Here is a 27,871-nt window from a genome sequence, read left to right on the forward strand (position 1 = left end):
AGCAAATCCCATGCCTAAGGTCATTTTTAGCACCAGAAATAAAGTTGAAGGAAATGGAAGAAATGTATTTTTTTTTTGCAAACATACCTCGAGCGCAAGACTCCAGGTGTCAACAGCACAATCCCATGTCGTATCTAACAACATCTCTGGCTGGTGGTAATGTGCCAACATTGCCCTCCAACGTTGCGCATGATCTGTGGCAAAGTTATGAGCCAGCCAAAGTCACAAATCCGCGGCAAAGCATCCACAGCATCAGGTGTGAAGGATGTTCTGGATGTGTGAACTACACGGGTGTCGACAACCTTGCGAGGCGGTGGCTCGACATGCTCACTTTGCTCGAATTCTGGCAGAATCGATTCGTTTCTGGTACCAAGGAGAAGATTACCAGAATGAATATCTTGTGCCTGTTAAGTTTTGGCAGCCGGTCAACAAGGTGACATGGAATTAATGAGAGCTTCGGGATTTTACCAGCATGAATAACTCAGGCTTCCCTAGGGGGGAAATCGAGGGCGAGCAATGCTGACTGTACTGTAGATAAGGCAATATGCTCATAAAAGACACCGCTTGGTCGACAGAGTTGAAGTGTTTCCACGCTGAAGCTGAGTGGAGGAAGAACAAAACGTCACAAAGTCCATCAGGTCCATGTATTTGAAAGAGGTAATTGAGCATGCGAATGAACTGACCTCCCATATGGTCCGAGTTAGGACTTTGAAGGTGGCGAAACAGTTTAGGTTCCTTATTTTCGGGAAGCAAGTTCACAACGATTTCAAGGACGACATATCGATGGTTCCTATTCAACGACTTTTGTGTTAAGGATTATCAGAGGAAGAACACTAAGGTGCAAAGTGCAATCGATTGTTTTGACATACGCAAGATCATGACATAACCATACTGTAGATGAGGCGCCATATCCAATTTTGGCAGCAACCTGGTAACTGTTGTCGAATACCTCGCCTAGAAGAACGGCGTAAAGAAGATCTAGGCGGTAGAATAGAAGGGTTTCCTCCTCTCCTTTGATGGAGGGGTCGAGCAGTACAAAGTACAAACCCCTTAGATGGGAATTCACGAGGCTTCAGCGGCGAATGAACCTCTTTGGGAACCTGTGTTGACGAAGATGCCGGGCCAGATGTGGTGTGGCTTGATGCATCTCGATAGGGAAAACTATCGGGAGAGGAACTACATGGGGAGATTTCGCGCGCGCCTGGACATCGCCAACAAGCAAGTGCGCTTTATTCGTCAAGACTGGACAGGGTGAATGAATCCAAAGGAGTTTACATGGTAAGATGTTTGTCAAGTTTAGGTCGACAAGACAGGAGTAGGTGGTGTAAATGTTCAGGAAGGAAAATGAAAATGTGATTTGGGTAGAGTGAAGAGCCCCAAATTGCTTGCTGTTTTCTGGCAAGTTAACTAGGCGTACGAGTCCAAACAAACAAATGAGATCAAGGTACGGGTGATTACTGCCGAAGCTGATGCAGGGGTGGTCACAAAATAAATTGTCCGGTTAACTTGAATGCGAGGAAGAATCCAAATCCAGATCTCATGTCCGACTAAAATACTAATGGCAGGCGCATCAACTGTTATCTTTCCAAAATCCTCGATGTTTAGTTTTACGCGCAATAGACGCTGGTGTAATCGTTGGACCCTTGCATCATCTCATAATTCATGTAGCTTTGTATTAAAAAAAATGGCAAGGTACTAACGTATGCTGTCTGCTTACTGACAAACCCAAGCCAGCGCCTCCAGCATCTCGTCGTCCGCCTTCCTCGCCCTCTCCAACTCGGGCGCCTTGAGCCAAAACGTATGAGGCCAACCCACCACGACGTCGACCCTGACGTCGACCCCACAGTCATCCAACCTCCGAGCATAGCACACCCCGTCCGAGTAGAGCACGTCGTTGGTGCAAACCTGCACCCACGTCCTGGGCATGGCGCGGAGCACCTCGTCCCCGGCCTCGAGCGGCATGAGCGGCAACCCATCCCTCGGCACCGCCCTCTTCCAGGGCCGTAGCATCGAGTTGGCAAAAGACGGCTCGTCGACGCTCGTGTGCATGTGCCGCACCGACTCGGGAACATAAGGGTCCAGCCCCGTGAAGGCATCCGAGGTCACCGGCCCGCGGAGCAGCACGCCCTGCAGCAGCGCGCCATCCCGCGAGGCCGAGACGGCAGCGGCCTGCGCCACGAGCGCCGCCAGCTCGCCGCCGCTGGAGCTGCCCACCACCAAAACGCGCGCGTCACGGTGCAGATCCCCGGCGACGTGGCGAAAGGCGTCGAGTGCGTCCGAGACACACACGCTGGCTGGGTGTGTGGGCATGAGCCGGTAGCCCACCGAGTAGACAACGTCGACACAGGGGCTCTTGGCGAGCTTGCGGCACGAGAGGTCCTCGCTGTCGGCCTCGCCGACAAACAGCCCTCCGCCGTGGTAGTAGACCACGACCGTCTTTGGAGCTGCGGTGGAACGTGGCGACGTGTACTGGAGGATGGGGATCTTGTGATCCTCGTCTGAGTTAGAGGTCGGCACCTCGAGCCACCGAGTCGCCACGTCCTGCGTCAGGTGGTGGTCTGGCATGCCCGGGGAAATGATACTGGCATGCCTGGAGCGGCAGCGCTCGGCGTACCATTTCTGCCGCTCAAGTATGTCGTCTGGCGGGGTGAACGGTGTATCCGACTGCTCGTAGGCTACCCATGCGGGGTCCAATTGAGGTGCGGTCTTGAGGATCAGGGAGTCGGGAACCTGTCGAGTCGCCATCTGCGACACTTGATAGGTTGAGGGGAGCTGTTCCAGCAGAATATGGATAGACTGCACGGTTGTCAATACGATAATCCATCAACTGGAAGTAGTTCACCAAGATCAATAAGAAAGCTGCGGATGCATTATGTTCTAAGACTTGGTTTTTAAAAAAAAAACTGCCGGCTCAGTTTTTGACCTGCGGTTGAATCAATTCAGCCGGAGCCCCGCATATAAAGCTGTATATGATTGCAGCCCCCGGATGGGATGAGAGTATGCCGAATGTTGCCTTGTACGGAATGGGCAAGTAGAATGCTAGCTAGATGAACGCACCTTAACACTAAGCTTTGTTGAAAAGCAAAAACGGACGATAATCATTAGCCGGACAGTAAGGACCCTTGAATCTGAACGCTTGGTGCAAGTAGAATGTGAAGTGACAAGAATATATCCATAGCTCAAGGAGCAGGCAGATGTGTTCTTGTAAAGGTTTTTGCCTCGCTTGAGGATATGATCGGGAGATATTGCTCTGCTTAGAGCATTGCTTATCGTTCACAGCCTTGAAGGTAGTTATAAATCCAGTGTTCCTGGAGCTGTCCACAAAACGGAATCGACACAGTAGGTTTTGATTAAAGATATGGCGTGATATTGCAGAATTCTGTAGAAATAGTCTAGTCGGCCCCTTTTCGATGCTGCCGGTTCGATCTCGCCTATCTACAATGCTAGAGTACACAAAGGGAACAAGGTCGCGGTCGAGATGCTTATAGCACGGACAGGTCGCCGAATTTCTCCTGTAGGGATTGTTAGCAACTCTCAATCGAAAAACCAATTGAGGACCGGATGGAAAAAGGAACTGAAAACTTGCCTTGTATCCAGGCACCTGCCAGCGGCCCTTGGAGACCAACTTGGCGGTCTTCTCGTCAATCGAGGGCTCGGCAGCGGCAACCTCATCCTGTAATAAAAGTGCCACATTAGTATCAACACAGACACGCGTGTTATTATCAACCCGCTAATTCCACCACATACAACAGTGAGGTCCTCGAACGGCCTGGCAGTCTCAATGTTCTCGAGGGTCTTCTGGAGGTCCTTGAGGGTCATGTCGACCTGGTTCTTGGTGGCTTCGGCGTTCTTGACGGCCTCGACCTCGAAGGCGTCGATGGCCTTGAGCTGGCGCGAGACATCGTAGGTGGCGGGCTTGAAGGCGGCGAAGCGCTTCTCGATCTCGTCGACGATGGCCTGGTTCTTGAGGACGGAGCGGTAGTGGGCAAAGTCGACCTGGGTAGACTGCTGGGACAGCTGCTGGACCTTGCGCCTGACGTCGTCGTTACGCTTCTTGAAAGCCTGGAGCGAGGCGGCCGTCTGGCCACGGAGGCCCAGCGAGGTGGTGACCTGGGCCCAGTCGATCTTGAGAGCTGCGCTTCGCTGTTTTTTTGGGGAGGTTCGGCAAAATTAGCTCGGGCGTTCTCGGAGTGGTTGCTGGCGATTGACGGACGGGAACTTGGGGCAGCGATTGTGTGACGGCGATGGTCTAAAAGCACCAGAGACTGGCTCCAGAACGTCAATTGGTACGGAAAAAACTTACTGCGGCCATTTTTGCGGTTGATGTGCGTGTTTGGAGGAGTGGAGATTGAAAACGAAGTCGTCGTTGTCGCGATGATGCTTGCCGAAGTTCCTACAGCAAACTCGGACAAGCCAGCCAGAGTGATCCACTTGTCACGTGACCGATCGACCAGAGTCCATGCCATCTGTATGTTTAGTCATTCAAGCTGTCAACAATAAACCAAGACCGAGTGTCTCACCTTAAACGATAGATCGGATCGATAAATGCATCCAACATAAGAAATCGAAGCTCGCAAGTACCATTTAAGAGACATCGCAAAATAGCAGATTGTATGTGAAAAGAGGTACAGTGCAGGCGCACAATAACCGTAGCAAGAGGCACTACATGCAAGGCTTGTTATCGTCACCATCAGAACGATCGAAATTGTCACAAAGATTCAGCTATGCTTTTTTCATTGCTGTTTCATGGTCGTTCTGGTCATGAGCCACATAATACCCGGACCTCCTATCAAATCATGCCTGGGAGGCGTACGAAAACGCTCGTCCATGGCCGAAAAAACCTCAGCCCAAAGATACACTAGCAATCAAACCATCCCCCCATTAGACGCTTAAAGCCATGATGGAGTTGACTATATCATTGTCGTTCTCCTTCAAAGCCTTGATGGCCTTTGTGCGCGAGACGCCGGCCTGGGTCATGACAAGCTCAATGTCCTTGTCCTCGATACCGTCGGCGTCGACCTCCTCGTCGTCGTCCTCCTCCTCCTTCTTGGCGTCACCCTCGCTGGCCTTGGCCTCACCGTGGCTGTGGCCAGCGTGGTCGTGGTCGTGGCCGGCCGAGGAAGCAAGCTGCTGGGCAGCGGCAGCCTGGGCTGAGGCGTTCAGGTCTTCAATCTTCGCCTCACCGAAGACGCTGTAATGATAGGCGCGAGTCAGAAATGGAGCTCGCGACTCGCGATGTAGCTTAGCAGAAGGGGCTACTCACATGTATGTGCCGCTGTTGGGCGACTTGTAGACTTCGGGGTTGTTGATGACAAAGAGAATCTAAGTCATAAGTCAGACTTTGAACCAATAAGAAAATGTAGAGCGCATATCCAAAAAAGCTATTGCACCAAGCCTGGAGCTCTCCCGCATGTTGTCTAGAGCTTCGAGGCCCTCTGCTACCCATTGTGCCCACCTCTTGCCACGCGCACATCCCACTATGGCTTCCCATGTAATCGACTTACGTTCTTAGGGCGGCGGAGGGTGACGCGGGTGATGCCGTCGACGCGGATCAGATGCAGTTTCTCGATGGCCTTGCGAGCCTTCTTCTCGTTGCGGGAGTGGATGACGGCGGTCGAGCCGGCAGGGAGGTTGGTCTCCTCTTCGCCATCGGAGTCGGAGCTGCTGTCGTCATCGTGGTCGTCGACGACAGTCTTCTTGACCTCCTCGTCGGGAAGCTCTTCGACTCTAGGGTTGGCCATTTTGAGGAACTATTGCGGGGTGGTTCGGGTGGTTAGTGGAAATGAATGTACAATTTGGTGCTCAGTGTAGAATTTGGAGGGTCAAGCAAGCCTGAACTTTGCCCACTTTCACAGAATGAACAAAGAGGGCGAAATTTCGAAAGTGGGTAGGTAAGGTAGGTAGGTAAGGTAGGTAGGTAAGGTAGGTAGGTAAGGTAGGTAGGTAGGTTGATTGCTTGAGAGCACTTGCGATTTAACAGCTTTTGGGCCACAAATCAATTGTTCAAATGTTGAAGCCGTTCTCAAGAATCCGATTTGATCGGGACAATTTCTGCAGCAAATTCCCACTTACTCTGTTTATGATTAATACCGCCCTGCTTTTACTGGTCTCGTCGTTACTCCAAAGCGCACTCTGAGATGTGGGACGCAAAGTGCTCAGAGACAGAAGAATTCACAACCCTAGAATTTCGCGGGTGGTCAATGCACACAAAAACTTCACCCACCGACCAACCCGCAGCGTGCGCACTACCCACCTCAGGTGACGGGCATGTTGGCAGAGGTAAGGTACTGACTACCCATCGCACATTAAAGCCAATGAAGACGCCGTGTGGCGGTTTGAACGTCTATTGAAAAACTACGGGGAAATTCGCTATGAATGGCTCAAGATTGTGTGAAGGTCTGCTGCACTACTTTCGGGATATCAAAGGCAAATGGCAATAGCAGTTTTCATTCTTACAATTCAGACGCGTTTATATGCAGTGCCGTGGTGTTCTTGATATCATTAGGTAAGAATGCTTTGTTTTGTTTGTGAGCTTTCGAAGGACGAGGCATCCCCACAAACGAAACGAATGGTAGCTTCGGAGTATATCAGTCTGCCCGGCTCCCTTCAGTATCACCCGACCGCCCCGATTGTCACAATATCAAGCGCCGACGGTCGTTTGGCTCAAAAGATTTCCTCATTTTACGCCGCGACACGCCATCTCGTAAGATGATCGTGACTGTACAGGGTCGTCCCGAAAAAAGTGCAAAGAATCGCAATAGCCCTAATGCCGATTGGATATGATCATGCAATCCATTCCAAAGGTGAAAACCGTTTTCCGCAAACCGAAACCGCGTCGAAAAAGCCCCTTTCCTTCCAAGTCTGCTCTAATTTGACGCCCGTCCCCTCGATGCAAGCCACGCCGAAACAGTCCCAAAGATTCCTTTTTATGCTTCCGTCAAAGTCGTTGTCGTCTATGCCGAGGCCTTGACCTTGGCCAGAGCCTTGCGCTCCTCGAAGCGGGCGCGCTTCTTGAGGCGCATGACCTTGAAGCGGTCGAAGTCGGTGAGGGCACCCCTCCTGACCTGGCGGTCGGCCTTCTTGGCCCAGTTGCTGTTCTTCCACTTCGAATCGACCTCGGCCTTCTCCCAAGCAGCCTTGACAGCTCCTGACCTGGCACCACGGGGCAGGTTGGGGATAACGTGTCCGGTAAGAACGGCTTGGCTCAGGGGAACGGATTGTCTCGCAATGGCGAGGTTGGAGTCTGAGGAGGGCCCATCGACGAGGACCTGCAATTGGTAAAGTTGCATGTTAGTCTGGATTGTCGTGACATCTTGGTCCCAGAATTGCCGATCACGGCAACTTCCAACTTCCGGCACCGCACCAGCAAATCCGGGGGGCTTTTCTACGTACGCGCTTGTGGTCGATGATCTCGACAATGGTGGCAAGCTTGCCAGCGTTGGGGCCGTCGTTGATGAGGAGAACGCGGCCGACCTCGACCTGAGGCCACTGGGCAGCGACGATGCTGATATCACCCATTTTTGGCGGCTAGTAGGGGTTGATGTGAGCGAGAGTGTGGTAAGGAGGTCGAGGGTATCGTCGTCGTGATGTTCGTTTTCAAAAGTGTCGTAAAGAAATGGCTTACCTTTTCACGATTTGTGACAAGAATCTAGGCGTGGCGTCGGTTTGCTTGACTTGAGGGCATAAGAGGGGACCGTCGTGCGTGAGCAAAATTTCGTGCCCTACTAAGGCCGCGGCAGCCCCACACTTTCTAGAGTGGGCCAGAAAGTGGCCCAAATCACGTGCAGATTCTGTCAGGTGGGATCACTCCCGTCATTTCTGGTAGAATTTGGAAGCATCATCAATTTGTATGGCAGTCCCGGGTTGAGGCAATTGCCTGGCAGCAGCAACCAACAACAGATATTGTTACCCATTTCAACTTGCTGAATCTTTTAACCCGTCACAATATTTCGCACATTGCAGGATGCCTTGAACTGTTTAGCCGCTGCTGGGGCACACGTACCCTGGAACTACACCGTCAGTACACAGCCGGACTTCAGCTGTACCGTCGATCTACAGGTTTTCATTGCATTTCATAGATCTGTTGAAAATCAATCGGCTCAAAATGATATCCAACGACATCGGACCCCAGCTGAGATTCGGCCGTCTCCTTATCAGTAATCGTATTTACTATGAGAGTCGTCATATACTACATTCATCTCAGGATGGCTAGACTAGGAAGATCGGGCACCAGCCACTCTCCAAGATAGCCCACGTCTGACCCCCACGAGTGCCAGCTGACCTCAACTCCTGTTAATGCCTACATACTTGAAAATTCAAGCCCCCGTTCTCTTGCAGTTTAGGTACCCATTTGCCATCTTCTTGAGTCTCAGTGCATATAGAATCCAACGCGGTTCACCATCAATCAACTTACTTTCCAGTTCGGATCACCGTGGCTAAGCGTCTTGGCAAAGTACTGCGGCTACACGTGCCACTGAGGGTGCATACACATACACGAATCGACAGCCTCATGCACCCCTTTTGACAGCTATCCCGCCTCGTAAATATCAAGACTTGTGACAGTCGCCCAAAAAACTTGAACTACTTTCCTCGAGTTTCATCTTTATCCCTTGGACTGTTGCGTGCCGATAGCAACTCCAGATTTTCAAAAGCACTATCGCAGCCAGCTGGGGAGCTTTTGGCGGGGTCAACTGCTAGCCACCTTTTACCTCAAGCTCCATTTACGGAGTACTTTCATTCCCCTTTTTCGTCAAATAAAATCACCAGAAAGGAAAATGTAAGCGGCGCTATAGTCTCTAATCGATTACCGCACCCTTTGTACTGCCGGTTAGTCCGCTGGACTTCTGCTCGAGCACGAGATTTGACTTTGAAGGAGGTTGCTTCTACACCAGATCCTTTACACCCCACTATCCCTCCCTTCCAATTTAGAGTCCGCATGCTTGGCGTGGGTCTTTCTGTCACCACGCGCGCCGGGTTTGAAACTCGAGTCAACATCGCTAGTTCTTGCCATATTTATTTATTAACTTTCTGTTCATTTTGCATAAAAGACGAAGAACAGATATCCTTTTTAAACCTTTCAGACCTAAGGTCGAAACCGCTGACATATACAATAAATACCTTAGTATTTTCCTCATCCGAACGCCATGGGGGACATGGACTTGGGCATCCCGATGCCAACGGCATCCTTGGATGTTGTCTTTGCCGAGGCAACCCCAGAGCAGGCGATCATATTCCGCAAGCTGAATAGCGACTCTTGGTCCAAACCTTTAACGCTCGCCCAGTACATGGAGGCTGGGGAGCTGCTTTCGCACACAGAACTTGCGAGAAATGGTAGCATCAAGTTCTGGGTTTTGCACAAGAAGTCAGATCCCCTGGAAGTGGTTGCGGGTTGTGAGACTGTCAGGAAGACTGTTTTCATTCGTGAGCCAAGACTTCCAGGAACCACCGATGCTGAGAAGCCCGTTAGCATCGAGGAAACAACGGCGTTTGGAGTTGCCAGTGTCTTTACCAATCCCAACTATCGTCGACTTGGTATGGCAAACTTCTTGCTCAGAAAGCTCCAGGAAGTGATGGACAAACAATCTGCGGCCTGTTCGGTTCTCTACAGTGATATAGGCAAACTGTATTACACGAACATGGGCTGGAACGTCTTTCCCCACCAGGAAGCCAGTTTGACCTTGCTGAACGAGGGGAAGAAGCTGGACCCGGAGTCATGTTGCACTATCAAAACAAGATGGCTTGCACTAGACGAAATCAGACAGCTATGTGACCTCGACATTGCCGACCTCAAACAGCGACTGCAGAACTGCCCCGCGGACGGGAAGATACACTTGGCTTTCTCACCTAACTTCGCGCAACTTGAGCAGCAATTCGCGGCCGAAGAGACTTTTTTGAAGCTACACATGAACACCGAGGTGGAGCGCCGAGGCGCAACGACACTTGACGGCAAGAGCTGGATCACTTGGGTTCACAAGCACAAGAGACAGCGACTTGTGGTGCTTCGCATCGTCACAACTTCTCCGGAATCCGAGGCACGCAGAGTCGAACACATTTGGGCACTACTTAACGCGGCGGTTGCCGAAGCGTCTCTAACAGGATTAAAATCCGTCATCGTGTGGAACCCGGATGAGGCTACAACATCCGGAATCAAGGCGACGAGCAATGCGTACGAGAATGACATCAAGGTGGTGTTTACAGAGCGAGACGGCTCTATCCCCAGCTTCAGGTGGCAAAAGGATTTGAACACATCCAACACTGTTTGGGACGACAATTACTACTACTGTTGGTGCTGAGGATCCTGCGTTTCTTATTTCGGGGAGAATGTTACTGGCGTTGGTAGTTTATTAAGTTTTTCTTTTTTTAGCTGGACAAGGTCGGGCACAATCTACGTCTTGGACAATAAATGTATGGGATCTCAAATGGGTTGGGCTATCTCTGGTATCTGCGGCTGCAACATTTATTTCGCGATTTTACGAAATGCCAAACACTATTTCCCCTTTCCAGTATGCAGTGATTTGTGATTTGCTGTCTCACATGGGCCTCCTTCACAGCAGCTTTGGTCAGCCGGACACTTCAAGCTCCGATGGCGGCTGAAGTGTGTGTTGGCAAAACAGCCTTGTTCAGGCAAGCCATAGACAGTGGGTAGACCAGGATGTGTACTGTATGCGCGAGTCGTCGTTCCACTGTCCTCAACTGGGGATTTTGCCACTAAAATGTCCAAGACCGATTATTGACAGAACTTCAACCCCTGCAAAGCCCCTGTTATCAGTACTCAGTAGTGCTTTCATCCTAACATTTGACGAACATCTGTTCCGTCCAGAAACAACTTCAGCTGCCTCACCGTTATTGTCGTTGTCTTTCCGGTCTTGTTTTGCCAATGGCATAAAGTTTTGGCAGGAAGGGCTTCTTTGACGCTCAATGCTCACTTAGCCTTTCGACTCGCAAACAAATTGCTATTCATAATTTTGTACCCAGCCCGAAACTCGGTGGGCTCTCTACAATGCCTCTCCAAAAGCCGAGACCAGTACCGGCCGCGGGCGGTCGGGGCAACAACTCCTTCCTATCCCCGGTAGATTATGATGCCGACGCGCGGTCAATCCACAGCGACCAGGAAGCCGATAGCGACGACGATATGCTCCTTCAGCGAGCGCGCAACAGCCGAGAGCTTCGAGCGCACGACCGGCTCGTATTCATGGAGGAGGAAGAAACAGATAAGCTGGTGTTGGATGCACGACGACGCACGCAGGAGAAGGGTAGACGTGAGAGCGGGCTCACAATACCGAACCCTTTGAAGTTGATACGGCGCTATAGCGATACCTCGTTGCGGTCGTCCGCTGCAGGAGATGAAGAAGATGGAAGGGAGAAGGCGGCGGACAAGAGGAAGCAGAGGAAAAGCAGGCGCAAGATGAAAAAGGACCGATTGTTGGCCGAGGCGCAGCATGGGGAGGACGGCGAGCTCATGTATGAAATGGAGGAAGGGGGTATGAAGGAGGGGAGCGAGACGGGCGACAGCAGCGAGAGGGAGGACAGTGAGGAAGTCGACCGTGTGCGGATGAAGTTTTTGGAAGATACCAAACGAAGGAGGTGGGGGTGCTGTCAGTGGACTCTCATAAATGCGGTAATCGCAGTAGTCTTTGCACTGCTTGCCTTGGGGGCATGGAAGCTGTCCCAGAAGGACAGGAGTCACAAGCAACAGCAGTATGTCAGCAACGGCACTGCGTTGTTCGGTCCAACGACAATTATCATCAGCCTAGACGGCTTCCGAGCGGATTTCCTGAATCGAGGGCTGACACCAAGGTTGAACGCTTTTGTCAAGGAGGGCGTGTCACCCTTGTATATGCTACCATCGTTTCCGAGCGTTACATTCCCAAACCATTATACCCTTGTCACCGGGTTATATCCCGAGAGTCACGGTGTCGTCGGGAATACATTCTACGACCCTGAATTGAAGACCGACTTTTACTACACGGACCCTGGCCGGAGTCTCGACCCGAAATGGTGGGGTGGGGAGCCCTTCTGGGCGACCGCGGAGAAGGCAGGTATCCGAACTGCCATCCACATGTGGCCAGGCAGTGAAGCACATATCCTCGGCATTGAGCCTAGCTTCCTGGACAAATACGACGGCAAAGAGAACCTTTCAAGCAAGGTATCCAGGATCCTCGAACTTCTGGACAAGCCGGGCATGGAAGACGAAAAGGCAAACCCCAAAGATATGCGCCCGCAGCTTATTGCAGCATATGTCCCAAACGTCGATGCAGATGGCCATACCTACGGGCCTAACAGCACGGAGATAAGAGAGACCATCAAGGAAGTGGACGGCATGATGGACGACATTTTCAAAGGGCTTGAGCAGAGGAACCTGACTGGCTTAGTGAACGTCGTTGTTGTGTCGGATCACGGTATGGCGACCACTGATAGAACGCGTCTTCTTCAGCTCGATGATCTTGTCGACTTGTCGAAGGTTGAGCATATAGATGGCTGGCCTCTAGTCGGTCTGAGGCCACGCAAACCAGAAGACCTGCAGTCGCTATACGACGAGCTGGTTCGCAACACCAAGGACAACCCGAACGTTGACATCTACCTCAAGGATGTCAATATGCCCAAGCGATACCACTTTTCCAACAACGATCGCATCGCGCCGCTTTGGGTAGTTCCCAAAACGGGATGGAATGTGGTGCAACGAGAAGAGTTCGACCTACAGGAGGCCAAGACAAAAGACTTGACCTACCACCCCCGTGGGCTGCATGGCTACGACAACGAGCATCCCTTGATGAGAGCTATCTTTATTGCAAGGGGACCGGCATTTCCACACGCCCCGAATAGCAAGCTGGAACCATTTCGTAAGCTTTCCCAACCCGTTCTTAACAACACATACCGTGTTCCTGGATATCTTGTAAGCTAACATTCACGCAGAAAATATCGAGGTCTACAACATTCTGTGCGACTCAGTGGGACTCGACCCAGTCCCAAACAACGGCACTTTGAGATTACCTCTCAAGCCCATTGGGCTACACAGCCCCGAGGCGCCAATACCAGATGCTGCAGATCCCGTCACCTCGAGTACGACGACGGAGAGCACCCCGACACAGTCGGTCGGCGTTGATCACGTGCCGGAACCCACACAGGCAGGAACTCCGGGCAGCAATAATGGTGGCGGTGACGGGAAGGATGGTGCAAGCCAGCCCAAGACCGCCAAGGAGAAGCTTGAAGATCTTTGGAAGTGGTTCACGGGCAAGGTCAGTAAGGCCTGGGGGAAGATAGCGCACCCAAACAGAGGAGGCTCCAGCACGGCGGACTCGAATAGTGCTTGATATGCTCATATTGTATGGGCTAGTTGAGTTGGATGGTTTTGTGTTATTAGCGTTTTGTTTTTTTGAACCAAGTTGTACCTTTAATACACATGTCCCTTGAGAGACGTTTGATTTTGGACCGTTTTCCCGAATATGAATTCAACCGCAGTGGAGTTTTGATATATACACATAGCCACTAACTACTCAATAACCAATTTGATGTTGTCAAGCAAGTCAAGCAAGTCAGGCTAGCCTGTGCTACTGGTGTACAGGAAATAGGGAAAGATGGAGAACCCCCGATTTTGACCGTCAGTCGCCAACAAGCTAAGATCTCGCCCTGGCATCATGGCAAGGGTCCCCGGCAATATGGGGATACAGCCAGGCACAGCCAATCCCGCACTCGCAGCGGAGAAGGTCTAGCCCCGCTGCTTCTGCAATCATATATTAGCACTGTGCCGAACTTCTCTCCCTGTGGGACGCGGCTGACGCGACCGTGCTTAATTCTATCTTGATGACGAACTCAACCAACACTGAGGGACGGTAGGGCTCGCAGTCAAAGTTACACCGAATTAAGCCACCCAGCTCAAGGACTTTTTCCTTTTGTGCACCGAAGACCTCCTCACATCTGGTGCAGGCCCCTAAAGTCCTGTCGCTTTAAGGATTGGTCGCCCTCTTATCATGAACCATAATTGAAGGCAGGTAAGTGCAAGACGTAAGGCGGCGCGCAAATCCATCGATTGGATAAAATAGTCCTCAGCAGTTACGCCAGATCGAATTTGGGGATTCGTTCGCCTGAACCCCGCCACGCCAGGCAGCTGCCACCTTAGGGCGGACCGCCGCTGTCATATAAGCATCTGGTCTCGATCTTTTTTTTTTTTTTTTATTTTTTTTATTCTGTGGCAAACCCAAACTTGCAGGGAGATAGATGCGTATCCATCAACTTCTACAGCCTCTCTATTCGATCGCTTGATGAAGCAACTATCAAAGCACTGCGGCAGTTTGCGTCTTACCGTCCTCGCGCAATCAAGTCGTGCGACTGGAAGCACGCTTGGGGTGGCACGCTGCGTCCCCACTAATTCAATCTTTATGCTCACCTAGTCCAAATCACAATGGACGAGATGGACGCTCTACAGAACGATATAGATCTCCAGCTGGCTGTGATCGCTTCTCTTGAGGATGACAACTCTATGGGATCCATCTCAGCGGACCCCGAGGAAATCCAGAAAGCAAAGGACCGGCTTCGTGAACTCCAGAATCAGCGGTCTTTCATGCAGCGAAACCAGGGCTCATCATCTCGACATGTCAAGCCAGGTTAGTTACCTGCTGTGGGATGCCATCTTTTAATTTTGGTGCTGATACCAACCATCTCAAAGCAGAACCGGAAACGTCGCAAAGCCCTGCAAGGTGGGCGCCTACCGCTTCCGGCTCAACTTCTTTCCAGGCCAAGACAGGTTCGCTTATATCCTCTACTTGTCCTTGAACTCATTTCTTCTGCACTATTCTTGGCATCTCACCGTAAACCCTTTACCTTTTCTTCACGTCAACATCACCTTTCATCTGCCCCTCATGTGAATTTGCTTATCAAGTACCTATCTGACACTTTCCAAACAGAGGCGGAACCATCTCAACATTTCTCTCAGCCATCTCATGTCTCTAACTATGTTTCTCCATATACCAAGAGAGGTTTGTCACTAACATCTCCCTTCACCGAAAACATCATTAAATATATTCTAACATCCTTTAGAACCCGAACCATCCATAAACACTACATCGCAAACTCGGCAGACAGTATCATCAGCGCTTACGCCAGAGATTGACGCCATAATCTATCGATTTGACAAACGAGTCTTGGAATTATCAAGGAAAATTCAGTCTCTAGTTAAGAACTTACATCGCCTTGGTGGCCCGGTGGCAGAAGTCAAAGAACATGTTGATTGCATCGATGAAGATTTTGAGGACGAAGTTAACCTGACTGAAGCTATCGTTCGATCTCTTCTTGCGCCCAATGCAAGCTTCGATGATGTGAGCGACCGCATGTCTAAAACTAAGGAAAGATATTTCTTATCCAAGAGGGCTGCTGAGCAAAGTTTTGGTAAGATCTGACCCTTCTACCTTGAGAATTCACACCTGCTTACCTACTTCTCGATAGCTACTGCAAATGGAGTTGGCAGCGGCTCATATGGTATGTGACACCTTGTGCTTTTGGTATCAGCTCTAACTGTCATCCGCGAGCACTTCTGGCCTCACCCCACTACTTTCAACTCCTCCCTTTTATGCGGACAATCCACTAATATTCGGCCTTAGCCTCGACTTTAAACCCGGCTTCGCCTCCGAAATTATTCGTACCTGAGAATGGCAGCCATGGATACGGCTCGCATAGCTCTGGAGTCGATAATAACCGTAAGCGGACTTATAGTACGCTTGTGAATGGCCATGCGCACTTGAAGACGGAGCCGGTTGAGGGAACTTCCAAGTCTCAGCGAACTGGGAGGATGACAACGCCAACGCGTGATCTTAATGACGCTTTCGCGACGCCCTCAAAAACGAATCGTGGCCAAAATTCAGATGTCATCGACCTTACTGGGTAATAATCAACTATCGGGCAGGGCAAATCTATAGCGAGTGATAACTGATCTTTTTTCTTTTTTTACTCAGGGACGATGACGAGATATATGCCACCATCCAAAAGCATGTGCAGAAAAGCGCCCAGTCTGCGAACCACTCACGCGCCTTTCACAATCCGTATCAACGCTATGATCCAGTAAACAATTCGCCATACAGCCAGACTCAACTAGTTAGTAGACCTGCTCCGAGTGCCTCTTCCACTAGGCATGTCTTGCCAACGCAGCAACGGATGCCGGGGGGTTATGTCAGCTCCGATTCCGAAGACGAATTTCGTCGCATGAATAACCTGCCTCCCCGGTCCTCGACCCGTCAGCAGCCAGGCCGGCCGTCTCGAAACATGGGATCCTCCCCGCCCTGGACCAATCAACCTAACCCGTTCGGCAGTTCAGCGATCCCCTCTGCTGCCCAGGCGATACCAAGCATCTCTAGAGGAGTTGCCAACATGCATCGCCCTGGAACTTTGCAGGGCGGGCTTTTCAACCCCTGGAGTTCGGCATCGACGATGGTTTCGTCTGCGTTCAGCGGCCTTGGAAATCTCATTAACCAGACGAATAATTTCGATTACCTCAACCTCAGGGACAGCAAGGGTAACCCACTCCCATCACGTTTGGCCAATTTTTTGGACTCGGACGATGATTATAACGGAACGATTCCTCCATACTACAGTCCGGCAGACGACTATCGCAAAAAAGAGGAGCAGGCCATCAGGGACATGCTGGCGTCCATTCGACCGGACGAGGATCTTGCTAAAGGCGAGGTGGATGAGACGCCCGAAGCGATGAAGTTCCCCCTATTCCCGCATCAACAGCTAGCGTTGAAGTGGATGAAGAACATGGAGATGGATGAGCTCAAAAAGGGTGGCTTGCTTGCTGATGACATGGGCCTGGGCAAGACTGTGTCAACACTTTCGCTCATGGTGTCGCGTCCAAGTCCAGACTCAGACGTGAAGGTAAGCATGCCCAGGTACGAACTTGGTTGTTCTTTACTAACATTGGCTTAGACCAATCTCATAATTGGTCCGGTGGCTCTTATCAAGCAATGGGAGGCTGAAATTGCCAACAAACTGAAGCCGGACCAAGGGATGAGCGTCTATCTTCTTCACGGCGCCCATAAAAAGCCATACTCAGAACTTCGAAAGTTCGATGTAGTCATGACTACTTATGGCACCCTTGCCTCCGAGTTTAAACGCATGGAGCTGTACAAGCTTCAATTCAAGAAGACGCCTGAAGAGTACGCAGAAGACATACAACTGCAAAAGAAGTGTCCCCTGCTACATTCCAAGTCTCGGTTTTGGCGGATTATCCTAGACGAAGCTCAGTGTGTGAAAAACGAGAACACACAAGCAGCGAAGGCCGTGTCTGTACTCCGAAGCGAGCATCGGTGGTGCTTGACAGGAACCCCGATGATGAATGGAGCCCACGAGCTCTTTTCGCTGATTAGATTCCTAAGAATTGCACCCTATAATTCGGCAACTGCTTTCAAATCGGTGAGTCTCGGTCATATTATTGAACTCCACATGTTCTTGACCAAGGCTGACTTACACATCTGTAGGCTTTTGGTTGCCTCACGCCGAAGGGAGCTACAAATCGTAGCATGGCCTCGCGCACGGCAAAGGCCATCAAGCAACTTCAAGTTGTTCTAAAAGCCATAATGCTGAGACGTGAAAAGACATCCAAGATCAATGGAAAACCTATCCTAGAACTGCCACCAAAGTTTGAAGAGGTCGTTCATGTCGTGTTCTCCGAGGACGAGGCGAGCTTTTACAGGGACCTTGAGACAAGCTCGCAAAACCAGATCAACAAATATATCAGACGCGGAACCCTTCGCAAGAACTACGCCCATGCGCTGGTGCTACTCCTGAGACTAAGACAGGCGGCTTGCCATCCCCAGCTCAATACTGACGTGGAGTATACCGGGGATCCCGAGGTTTCCGAGGAGCATCTGCTGGGGCTGGCAAAGTCAATGTCGAGCGACGTCGTTCGCAGACTGAAAGAAGTCGAAGCCTTCAGTTGCCCCATCTGTATGGATGCTGTTGAGGATCCGGCTATCGTACTTCCTTGCGGTCATGCACTATGTCGCGAGTGCCTTACCCAATGGATTAGCAATTCGGAACTAAGGTCAGGAGACAACAACAGCGCGAAATGCCCTGAGTGTCGTGGCCAGATTGACTCCAAGAAGGTCGTTAACTACGGTACCTTCAAGCAAATACACATGCCTGAGCTCATGGAGACAAACTCCCAGGAAGACGATGAAGAGTCAGAAGAGGGATTCGACTCGGACTCTGATACAGCAGGGTCTGAAACAGAGTCTGGAGATGAAGTTGACGACAATGGCGACCTAAAGGATTTCATTGTCGGTGACAGTGATCAAGGCTCCGATACTGAGTCTTTGCCATCTCAGCCTAAGCCCTCAAAGGGCAAGGGCAAAGCACCCATGGTCATGGATTCGGATGATGAAGAACTCTCACCTGCTGAGAGACCTGCCAAGAAGAGGAAGTCTAAGATTCAAGCCAAGGCTAAGAAGTCGGACGGGGCATCGAAGAAGAAGAAAAGGGCCAAGGAGGAGGTGAAGCCTCACCAGCTGGCTGAGCTACGCAAGGATGCCAAGCGCAATAAAGCCTCTCGCAAGCGATACTTTGACTACTTGGACGACAACTGGATCACATCAGCCAAGATCAGCAAGTGCACTCAGCTGCTTAGCGAAATCCGCCAGAAGGGAGAAAAAACTTTGATCTTCTCGGTCTTCACCAGCCTGCTCGACCTGCTCGAGGTAGGAATCCGCCATGACCTCGGGCTTCGGGTGTGTCGCTACGACGGCAGCCTTGGTCGTGACGCACGCGACAAGGCTGTGCAAGATTTCCAATTCAATCCCAACGCGACCATCATGCTGGTCTCGCTGCGGGCTGGCAATGCTGGTCTCAACTTGACGGCAGCATCACAAGTCATCATCATGGATCCGTTCTGGAACCCGTACATTGAGATGCAGGCAGTTGACCGGGCGCACCGGATGGGCCAGCTGCGTTCGGTACATGTCCAGCGTCTTGTTGTTAAGGAAACAGTTGAGGACCGCATCATCAAGTTGCAGGAGCAAAAGCGCACTCTCGTCGAGGCGGCACTGAACGGTGACGAGGCCAAAAACTTGGCGAGACTTAGTGACCAAGAGCTTGGATATCTCTTTGGTCTCAATCAGCAATCCGGTGGCGGTGGACGTTAAAATTTGCATGTTTGCTAGCGAGCAAAACACAGACGAGACTGCGAATCTTCCCTTGAGAAGGATTGCGGGTCTTTGGTCCGCATGTGATTGCATTTTATACGATACATTTCATTTGTTTCTCCTTTTGCAAAGGCGCTTGGGCCACGTTTATGAAGGGTGGAATGGCGAGATCAATTTTCTTTAGCAGCTATCTCCGAGAAACGACCCCTCACTGATATTCATGATTTGGCTGGCTTTGATCTATACATTTACTTGCACATTGAACAGTACTTGGAGACATGTGCCGAGGTCAGCGAGCAGGGTTGTAGTGCACAAGTGGAGGGAGCCTTGAATACCCTGGAGACATCCCTGACTATTCCTTCACGCCCAATTCTCTCACAGTGACTGGTCATCGAACCAGTGCACCAGAGCGATTTCGCAGTTTTGTTGTCATCATATTATAGCATTATGGGGCAACCCATCAAATACAAACATAGCTGTCTAATCTCAAAAATAAGCTCTAAACTTTGACAGGCAGATCAAGTTGTTGAAAACACTTCGAGCCCATCTTATTGTCACATCAGATCGATTTTGTGACTACCTAGGCATTGTGTGTTGCGACGGCTTTATTATCTGCCTCCAATTTTGAAACGTCAACATCGGAATGAAAGGCTATGCGGTGTCATTTTCTTCACGCCCTTACCATAGTCACGTAATTCTAGCCACACAATCCGAAAGATGAGGTCCAGGCCGGTGGGACCGACTGCTTGGCGTGTGCTCAGTCTTCGTGATGCCATCCTATAACCTTCTGCCAAGCCACCGCCTCAACATAATAGATATCAACAGAATGCGTCTGTGAGGCAATGTTTATCTGGGCGAACTACCATGCGACAAAAACCACACTCGATAACAGCTTACGAGCTGCAAAACATTACGAGATTTAATAAGGCCTATTTGTGTTTGGCACCTTGCCGAAGCTGGGATTTTTTTTATTTTTTTTTATTTTTCGGGTCTTGCACAAAGTGACCATCTGCCTAGGTATTTATGCGACAACCTTTTGTCAGCTGTGCAACTATGTGTACGGATGATATGCCGGTTCGTCTCGAGCCAATTTAGCTTCGCACTTTCTTTGTACGGAGTACGTGATAAACCACCGGCTATCTTACCCCCCAAGGCTAGGAGGAAAAATAAAAAACACGTCATTCCCGTCAAGCCCGATCGTTCTACGGGAAGCACGGATGATGGATCTGTTTGGCAGTTTGTTTTTGTGTACGGAACTGTCGGAGGTTTAGATGAGATGATTTGAAATTAAGCCGCTTTGGTGCAACTTTTTTTTTCTTTTCATTGCTAGCTAAAAAAAACAAAAAACGAGGGGCAGCTTCCGACTACGCCCCAACGTTGAGAAAAATGCCTAGACTATAACTAGGTCTAGAACTAGATGTTACAAAAAAAGACTATAGTGTGTCAACGGCAGTTTCAAAATAGTAGAAAAGTTCGAGATGCCGATATATGATATTGAGAAGAGAGCAGGAAAAAGCGTGTGCTTCGAAAACGTCTTGAAAAAAAAGCCGCCCTGGGTATTTGTATACAATATAGTCGTCAACGTGATAGTCCCCCTGAAAAATGAACGCCTTGCAGTAAGCCATGTTTGTGTCCTATAAGAAGTAGCGAGTGTTGTTTTATAAAGGAAAGGAAAGGTTGGTACAAAGGACGGCTGGAAAAGCCGGGAATACAACGCTTGCTAAAATATTAAAACCAGACCAACATAAGAAAGTTCGCGAAAGGGGTAATAGGGGTATTGTGCTCAAGGGCTCAAAAAAAGTGATTAGAAGACAAGATACAAGAAAAGAGTTTCAAAGAGAATATCGGTTGGGTTTGCTGTTTGCAGTTGCTTCTTACGGGATCTCGAAGCAGTCTTCCTCGGTGACCTTGTCGGTCTCGGAGACGAAGACGATACCCCTCCTCTTCCACTCGCCCCTCTTGAGCAGGTGGGCCGGGGTGTCCGGCTGGGTGGAGGGCGGCCGCCTGCTCCTGGGTGAGGGCAGGAGCTCGCTGGGGACGCTGTCCCGGGAGCAGTCGAGGTTGAGCCACGAGGTCCCCGAGTGGTCCGACCCCATGGTAGACGAGGTCAGGGGCCGGGGAGGCGTGGTGCGAGCCGCCAGGTGGTCGTGCCTGTGGCCGTCGCGGTTGGCGGCGGCGAAGCCAAAGTCAAAACCCTCGTGGATGTCCATCTCGGCCGTCTTCATGCGCTGGAAGAGCGGGCGACGGTTGGCGAGGGGTGGTGGTGGGCGGAGCGCTGTCATGCCGTAGTGGTTGATGATATCGTCGAGGTCGTGCTCCGCCACGGGGGTCTGTAGGTCAAAGTCGTCGTCGTTATCGTCGTAGTTGTTGTCGTGGTTAACGCCGCCACTCCCCCTCTGCAGCGGTGCCTGCCGCGGCGTGGGGATGTACGGGGACCTGTCGACGTCCAGTGGCGGGTGGCATCTGAGAGGGTCCCAGTCGGATGACTGCCTCTCGTGGTCACTCGGTGAGCGAGAGTGGTGGTGGTGAGTGGGGGTCGATATGCTTGCTGCTGTCGACGCCTCTGAGCTGAAGGATGAGGTGCTGGCGGTGCTGTCTTTGCGGACGTGCATGGGTGGGCTGATGCGGAGCTTCTTCTCGCTCCTGCATTTGCGGAGGAGTCGGTGGCCGGCCTGGGAGAGCATGCTGTGGTGACGATGCTGATCCTGGTGAGGAAGGTTGGTCATGATTGATAAACTGGAGGGAGATAGTGAATGTGTGTTTCCCCTCCTCTTTTTCTATCTCTCACTCTCACTCTACTCCCCCGAAAAGGAGTGTGGGTGACCGCCGGCGATGGGCTTGGCCTTTGTAGTTGGAATATAGTTACTCGTAGAGAGAAAAGGCGGGCAGGATCAAGAAAGGAGTGCTGATCCTCCCTGTGGTATAAATGGAGAAAAGGAACCTGGTTGTTGGTAATGGGATATTCTGTTCCAAGCGAAGAAGCCAAGGAGGAACCATAGCCGAATGAGGGTGGGGAGGCTATGATGATATATGTATGTATGCATGCGTGCAAAAAGCAGGGAGTGCAAGTAGATCGGAGCCGAGTATCCATCCTAGTCTAATCTTGCTCTTCTCCTCCAAGTTAACCGCAGCGCCGGGAAATTCGGTAGTGAAAAAGCAAGGGTGTGTGAGTCGAAAGAGAGGGGGTGCGGCGTGCTGAATGGATGGCATGCATGCCTGCCCTGCAGGGGTGCGAAGCCCGGGAGGAGTGGAGTATACGTCGTAAGCCACCAAGTGCGTCTTTGGCAAGCCCATCATCAGGTACCCCACATGGAGAGGAAGAAAGAAAGAGGTGACACTGACATGATGAAAAGAATAATACATAAAAAATCAAAAATTTTACAGAGCGGGCCTGGTCCTGGAATGCACCAGCAAGCAACGGACGGCATCTTCGATCTTCGGGTATGGGAATTGATCGCGCCATGTACGTAAGGTAGGGGCGAAGCACGGTGTTTTTCTGTCGTTGTTGTTGTTGCTCAGATGCCTTACAAGGTGCACAAGCAAAACGCCTATTGACTCGAAGCCTCGAACTTGACGTCGATTGATAAACAAACGAGAGAAAGCAAACGAAAAAAAAATAAACGACCAAAGGCCATCCGTGCAGAACGGGACGTGCCTTGATTTGCAGCAACGCACGCACGCACGCATGCATGCAGTCAACCAGTCAGTCAGTCAATCAATCATGACAGCGTGATCGCCCGCTCCGCCAGTCAATTAAGCCTAACGAAAAGAATTGCGCGGAAACTCAAGGTGTGCAAAAAGCCTCGGAAAAGACGACCGAATCCGAAAAGTACCTGCACCACCCACCCAAGACCCGCCTAAGCCTATACTAGATTAGGTACTTAGTTGGCGCGTTAATACCCAACGTGGAAAACATCGGGGTTTCTCGGAAATAGGCTTCTTCGCGGTGACCCTGATAGGTATAAACTTTTTTTTTCTGTTGTTTTTTTTTTGCTTTCAACTCCCCTGACCGGGCTGAATCTTCTGCCAAGCTTCTTTTTAGAGATATTGTCTACCCAAAACATCTGTACCCGTCCCAAGGAAAATTTCCATTATAGGAATCTCGTTTTCGTTATGTGTTTCCAAGTTGGTGAAGGAAAGCAGATAGCCTTGTACTTTGTAGAAGCTGCAAAAAATAACAATACGTCATTTGAGCCGTGCTTTGCGCGTTGTGTCATCTGGTAAGACCTTTTGGAACAGGGGGGCCATGGCGTCCGATGGGGACTGGGGCAGCTAATGATCTACACCTTACCTCTCTCTCGCTTGCCAAGGTAGAGCGGGGATGGATGGCAGAAGGAAAAAATTAGAAATTTGGAAGAACGGAACAAAAAAGAAAGAAGAAAAAAAAAGACCAAGGGAGACGACAACAGTGCGCAATACGTTACGTGAGAGGTTGACGTTCTGTCATCCAGACTTCATCGTCCGTTTCAAGTCAATTCACATTTCTCCATTTTCGTGGTTAAACTCATCAGGTTGAAGCAAACGGCACGGCTAACGAGTGACAAAACAGGGCAATTTGTCGTTTCCCGTCCAAACATTAGGTATTGTATTTTTTCCCCCTCTTTATTTTTGCTTCTTGGGTATCTGCAAGTTTTCGCCCTGCCACGCTGTGCCCGCTTTAAAATGGGATGGACAAGGGTGGCGTTCAAGGACAGGGGTTGGCGGTCAGGGACAGGGGCGCTTGAAAAGCAAAAGCAAAAGATCAAAGAGCTTTCTAGGGTACACCACTATTAAACCCCGTCTGCGTTCGGACGGAGTGAGAGCTCCAGCATATACCGTACGGTACGGTTCGTGTGCAAAACCCATGCAAAGTCTGTATGCCTGCACCTAATTACTACAGTACCTATTACGGACCACGATGAGATCCCCTCCCCGCCATCCTTCGGGTAGTCGGCGATGATTCATTGACTAAATGACCAACTGTCCGACTTGTAGCATGCAAGTATGATGGATTGTTGAATTCATTCTCTTTCATCGTAGGTACAGAATCGCATCGGGCAAACATGATTGGGCATCTCTCTCGTCCAACGGAATGAAAGGAAAGGATTCGTGATTTGCTTACACCGTCAAGACGGTTCATGACAAACCCTGACCGAAACAAGAGATCTGCCCACCTACAGGATCTCGTATACATCATTGTTTTTCATGCTTCGCCCAATGGGCAAGCCCGAACAAGATGCCATGAAACAGCTTTGCCACTGGTGCTTCCCACATTCTCCAATGTGAAAAGCAGGCAAAAAAATGCAAGGCACATAATAGATACAGTACATAATTTACCGTACCTTTGCGTACCTAGGTTATGTAGTTATTATTCTAACTATTTCTAAATAGGTAATTACTATCCAGGCACACGAGGCTTTTGCGCAGCAGCATGCCGGTAATATCACATCCTGGCTATCCCCAGGTGTTTTACGCCAATGGCAAAACTTGAGACGATTTGGACGATACGGTAATACCTGACCGATCTTTGCCCAACCAGGGCCACTGAGCCCGCTAGTACAATTTCTATTCTTGAGTATACTCGAATTGGCCCCCCCCCCCATTGATAGGCTGGCATTCAGGCCGCTTGTGCCTTGGTCGAGCAGCCACCAAGCGCCACCCGTCCAAGACCTAAATCCTTCGCACAAAAAAAACATCGAGATGTCCCCCATCCCCATATCCGTACCTAAGCCTTGGACAACATCATCAGCATCATCGCCAATGAGCCCGGCATGGCAGAGCATTGACGATATTACGCAAGTGTGAGGACTCTAATCAAGGTAGACTTGTTTCTAGGGACATATCCGACCCTCCTATGGGAAATTCTTTAATGCACTCCAACACTCATTCTTATTTTGTTTCGAGGCCCATATCCTCGACTCTGTCTTCCCTAGTCGCCAAGGCTTAGCATGTTTGGTAGCGGTGCGACGTTGCCTTGTTAGCTTTAGATAAACTTGAAGCTATCGAAAAGCAAGTCCCCACTTTCTTTTTTCCTCTCCACGCGGGTTACGGTCGGCTTGTTCGGCAGGCTTTTTTGGCAACTGGGGCTGCATTCACCTAATTTTAATAGCTTCACATGACCGTGAAAAGAGGAACGAATTGGAAAAGCACGTCAGAATGTCCGGAGCAATCCAGAAAAGATACGGAAGCCTCGCGCGGCCCGAACGTTTTGCTTTTCGGTCTGACGATGCAAGTTCAAGAGATTTTGAAAGGCGGCAGTGGGCAGAAGAATAAAAAATAAAACAGACAAGTGACTGATTTCAATCCCTATAATGCCTTGTGGTAAGATTGTGGTGCCTTGGTCAGGCGGTGCTAGTACGAGGTAGAGGTCAGCTGCTTGACAGAAAAAAGATGTGATATCGAAAAAAATTCCCACACCCACCATTTTTTTTTTTTTGATAACGTGGGACTTAAATGCGGGCATCTTGGGGCAAACGCAAGTTCATCAGGTACGAAAACTGTGTTCCTGCACGTCCGATGTTCCCACCACCTGCACCTCTCCCAATTGGACTGAAAAAACTTCCGGGTAGTCAGGGGGGGACCTGCGTGGTAAGCTGTCAGGTACGGAATTGTGGTGGGTTCATACATCGGGCTAAAATAATTGCCGCGACGCGAGCCCGAGAAATGTGGCACGAGAAGCTTCAAACTGGGCCACGTCTATACACACCTCTCGCCATTTTTTTGACACGAGTAGTTTCAAAAGTCAGTATTTTGCTCAGTTTTCCGCTGCTGCTGCTGCTCCCCCTCGCTTATCCTATCAGGGCTAAACTAGCTTAACAACCAAAAAAAAAAGAGTTTGTTGATTGAAGCCTGGGAATAAACGAAAAAAAAAAGACTTGGCACCAAGCGTAGGTACTTGGTAATAACCATCAAACAACTCTGTTGTACCTGGGACTGAGCTAAAATAGCGCCCCATCGTCCTTAGCGCAGGTCCAACTCGCAAGGCGAAGCGAGATGCTATTCTATTGGAAGCCATACGGAACTTGGCCGACACAACACAAACCAGGGGGCCGGCCGAGAGGAGTTGCGCTTCCGGCAGCGAGCCGGGCACAGAACTAGACAAAACTATACTACTTCCTCTTCAGCTAGCCACCAACATCCACAATAGTATCTTGCCTGAGCATCACACCGACATTGCACCCGCACTTTTCCTTCCCCAAAATGCCTTTTACCTTGTTCTTTTCACAGCCCTACTCGACAGCTGATAGACAAAATCTTGGAAACCGAGAACGCTACTAATGAACCGGTGGTGATAGCTGAGCAGGCTCGTGGGTTGTTCTCTCGATTGCCATACACGTTTTCGATCAACAGCAGCCATGCCAAACATCTATCTAAATGCGACTTGTGCTCCAAGGACGCCAAGATACGTGTCGACGCATGAATAATGACGCGATAAAATAAAACAACAAACCGTCACATTGCTTCGCAGGGCAAGTAAAAAGTGTCTTTGAATTTCGACGAGGGACGAAAGGTACCCAGGTGCCACGCGCGGTATGATTGGATGTCATTTGCATTCCGGCCGCGGCCGCCCGAGACCGCCCGTGACTCTGCCTCGCGGACAATCCCTCGGACCTTCAAAGTTTATGACTAGTGTTTTGGTGATCCCCCAGACTTTTCGGGTTACAGTAAAACACACACCACGTTGACGCGTTCCTCGACTTGTTACAGAAAATTAGACCCCGAAGGTTCGGCGACGGGAAACAACAAAGTTTGTTCCCACCCTTGCAGCTCAGGGGTAAGATAACTACCGCTTTAGGCGAGACTTCAAGACCTTGTTGAGTACCTTGGTTGCCTGGGCTATAGCTTTGGAATCTCAAAGAAAATATGCTTGGTGCCTGTTTAATGGCAAAATAAGTACGGTAGCACACCTGATAACCAACGTAAAACGACACGGCCGAAGCATAACTGCCCGTGGCTGACAAGGCCTCAAAGGCTTGCCAGGGGCGCCACATAAAAAAAAAAAGTTCCAAGAAAAATCCGCTAAGACCTTGCTAGGAACTTGCTGAGAAAAACCGGTCGCGAAAGAAGACGTGTCGATCGACATGCAACAGCTGTCCTTTCGCTTTCAATGAGACAACGCTCTCAACCCCGCCAACTCGGCGTGCGTTTTGGAGCGGCACAGCACTGCCAACTGATCGTCCTGGGTTAAGGGATGGGATCTGCTCGTAAAATGTCTGACATGCGCCCATCAGGCGGCGACATCATCTATTGGCTCCCGCTGAAGACTTGGGAGCCATCCGTTGCTCCACGCATACGCATGTGGTGTTGAATTTGTTGGCACCTATCATAGCTTGCCGTCGCTCTCGCCCTTGAACCGCTCCACCCGCTTTTGTTCCCAGTTATCGAGATCCTTGGCCGCGAGCCTCTGTTGGTTTGCCAATAGCAAAGATTGTCAGCGATCAAGGAGTCACACACGTACATCAGTCTTTTTGTCTTTGCCTTACGTAGTACTCCTCCCTGATGTCGACCTGTCTCCTGTCCTTGCCCAGTCCCAGCTCCTCCTCTTTGGTCATCTGCCTGACCCGGCGGTCGTGCTTTTCGTATCGGATGGCGGTGGCGGGAGTGAGGACGAACGATCCGGCTACTATGATGCTGATGAAAGGCAGCCCGAAGAGCAGGAACGGGTATTTCTGCATGGCGGTACGGTATTTGATGCCTAGCTTGTTTGCGTCCGCCGCGCCGCGGAATTTCTTGTTGGAAAATATGGCCATTGTCGTGGAGTTTGC

The 27,871-nt window shown here is 50.4% G+C and overlaps 9 protein-coding genes across 10 annotated transcripts; 3 read left to right on the plus strand and 6 right to left on the minus strand.

The window, feature by feature from the left end:
- Positions 1 to 1,636: 1,636 nt before the first annotated feature.
- On the minus strand, positions 1,637 to 3,339 carry MGG_18002 (uncharacterized protein). Its single transcript, XM_003721068.1, has one exon. It carries the CDS (start codon positions 2,743 to 2,745, stop codon positions 1,714 to 1,716), a length of 1,032 nt encoding a protein of 343 aa, XP_003721116.1. The 5' UTR covers positions 2,746 to 3,339; the 3' UTR covers positions 1,637 to 1,713.
- Positions 3,327 to 4,373, minus strand: MGG_18003 (ATP synthase subunit D). Its single transcript, XM_003721069.1, has 4 exons — positions 4,304 to 4,373; positions 3,748 to 4,143; positions 3,587 to 3,673; positions 3,327 to 3,512 (listed from the first exon to the last, which is right to left on the minus strand). The coding sequence occupies exons 1-4, from the start codon at positions 4,310 to 4,312 to the stop codon at positions 3,483 to 3,485; spliced, it is 522 nt and encodes a 173-aa protein (XP_003721117.1). The 5' UTR covers positions 4,313 to 4,373; the 3' UTR covers positions 3,327 to 3,482.
- Positions 4,374 to 4,705: 332 nt separating this feature from the next.
- On the minus strand, positions 4,706 to 6,238 carry MGG_02660 (nascent polypeptide-associated complex subunit alpha). Its single transcript, XM_003721070.1, has 4 exons — positions 6,073 to 6,238; positions 5,505 to 5,750; positions 5,264 to 5,322; positions 4,706 to 5,191 (listed from the first exon to the last, which is right to left on the minus strand). Exons 2-4 carry the CDS (start codon positions 5,739 to 5,741, stop codon positions 4,882 to 4,884), a joined length of 606 nt encoding a protein of 201 aa, XP_003721118.1. The 5' UTR covers positions 5,742 to 5,750; positions 6,073 to 6,238; the 3' UTR covers positions 4,706 to 4,881.
- A 118-nt stretch (positions 6,239 to 6,356) lies between these two features.
- On the minus strand, positions 6,357 to 7,713 carry MGG_02659. 2 transcript variants are annotated; one of them, XM_003721071.1, is made up of 3 exons: positions 7,625 to 7,713; positions 7,393 to 7,527; positions 6,357 to 7,268 (listed from the first exon to the last, which is right to left on the minus strand). In XM_003721071.1, exons 2-3 carry the CDS (start codon positions 7,516 to 7,518, stop codon positions 6,954 to 6,956), a joined length of 441 nt encoding a protein of 146 aa, XP_003721119.1. In that variant the 5' UTR covers positions 7,519 to 7,527; positions 7,625 to 7,713; the 3' UTR covers positions 6,357 to 6,953. The 2 variants fall into 2 exon arrangements, with proteins under 2 accessions (XP_003721119.1, XP_003721120.1); XM_003721072.1 differs by having other exon boundaries at positions 7,393 to 7,713.
- A 148-nt stretch (positions 7,714 to 7,861) lies between these two features.
- On the plus strand, positions 7,862 to 10,496 carry MGG_02658 (uncharacterized protein). The gene is made up of 2 exons (XM_003721073.1): positions 7,862 to 8,776; positions 9,123 to 10,496. The coding sequence occupies exon 2, from the start codon at positions 9,144 to 9,146 to the stop codon at positions 10,290 to 10,292; it is 1,149 nt and encodes a 382-aa protein (XP_003721121.1). The 5' UTR covers positions 7,862 to 8,776; positions 9,123 to 9,143; the 3' UTR covers positions 10,293 to 10,496.
- A 224-nt stretch (positions 10,497 to 10,720) lies between these two features.
- Positions 10,721 to 13,519, plus strand: MGG_12630 (ectonucleotide pyrophosphatase/phosphodiesterase 1). Its single transcript, XM_003721074.1, has 2 exons — positions 10,721 to 12,839; positions 12,913 to 13,519. The coding sequence occupies exons 1-2, from the start codon at positions 11,000 to 11,002 to the stop codon at positions 13,308 to 13,310; spliced, it is 2,238 nt and encodes a 745-aa protein (XP_003721122.1). The 5' UTR covers positions 10,721 to 10,999; the 3' UTR covers positions 13,311 to 13,519.
- A 283-nt stretch (positions 13,520 to 13,802) lies between these two features.
- Positions 13,803 to 19,673, plus strand: MGG_12631 (uncharacterized protein). The gene is made up of 9 exons (XM_003721075.1): positions 13,803 to 14,600; positions 14,666 to 14,740; positions 14,901 to 14,972; positions 15,034 to 15,381; positions 15,439 to 15,471; positions 15,594 to 15,873; positions 15,945 to 16,863; positions 16,915 to 17,400; positions 17,466 to 19,673. Exons 1-9 carry the CDS (start codon positions 14,399 to 14,401, stop codon positions 19,125 to 19,127), a joined length of 4,077 nt encoding a protein of 1,358 aa, XP_003721123.1. The 5' UTR covers positions 13,803 to 14,398; the 3' UTR covers positions 19,128 to 19,673.
- A 704-nt stretch (positions 19,674 to 20,377) lies between these two features.
- MGG_12632 (uncharacterized protein) lies at positions 20,378 to 22,144 on the minus strand. The gene has a single exon (XM_003721076.1). The coding sequence runs from the start codon at positions 21,851 to 21,853 to the stop codon at positions 21,002 to 21,004; it is 852 nt and encodes a 283-aa protein (XP_003721124.1). The 5' UTR covers positions 21,854 to 22,144; the 3' UTR covers positions 20,378 to 21,001.
- Positions 22,145 to 27,429: 5,285 nt separating this feature from the next.
- Positions 27,430 to 27,856, minus strand: MGG_02657 (cytochrome c oxidase assembly protein cox-16; the record flags this gene model as incomplete). Its single annotated transcript, XM_003721077.1, has 2 exons — positions 27,430 to 27,510; positions 27,590 to 27,856. 2 exons carry the CDS (start codon positions 27,854 to 27,856, stop codon positions 27,430 to 27,432), a joined length of 348 nt encoding a protein of 115 aa, XP_003721125.1.
- Between the last annotated feature and the right edge of the window lie 15 nt (positions 27,857 to 27,871).

This window comes from Pyricularia oryzae, chromosome 7, assembly GCF_000002495.2.
Source record: "Pyricularia oryzae 70-15 chromosome 7, whole genome shotgun sequence".
Taxonomy (NCBI): domain Eukaryota; kingdom Fungi; phylum Ascomycota; class Sordariomycetes; order Magnaporthales; family Pyriculariaceae; genus Pyricularia; species Pyricularia oryzae.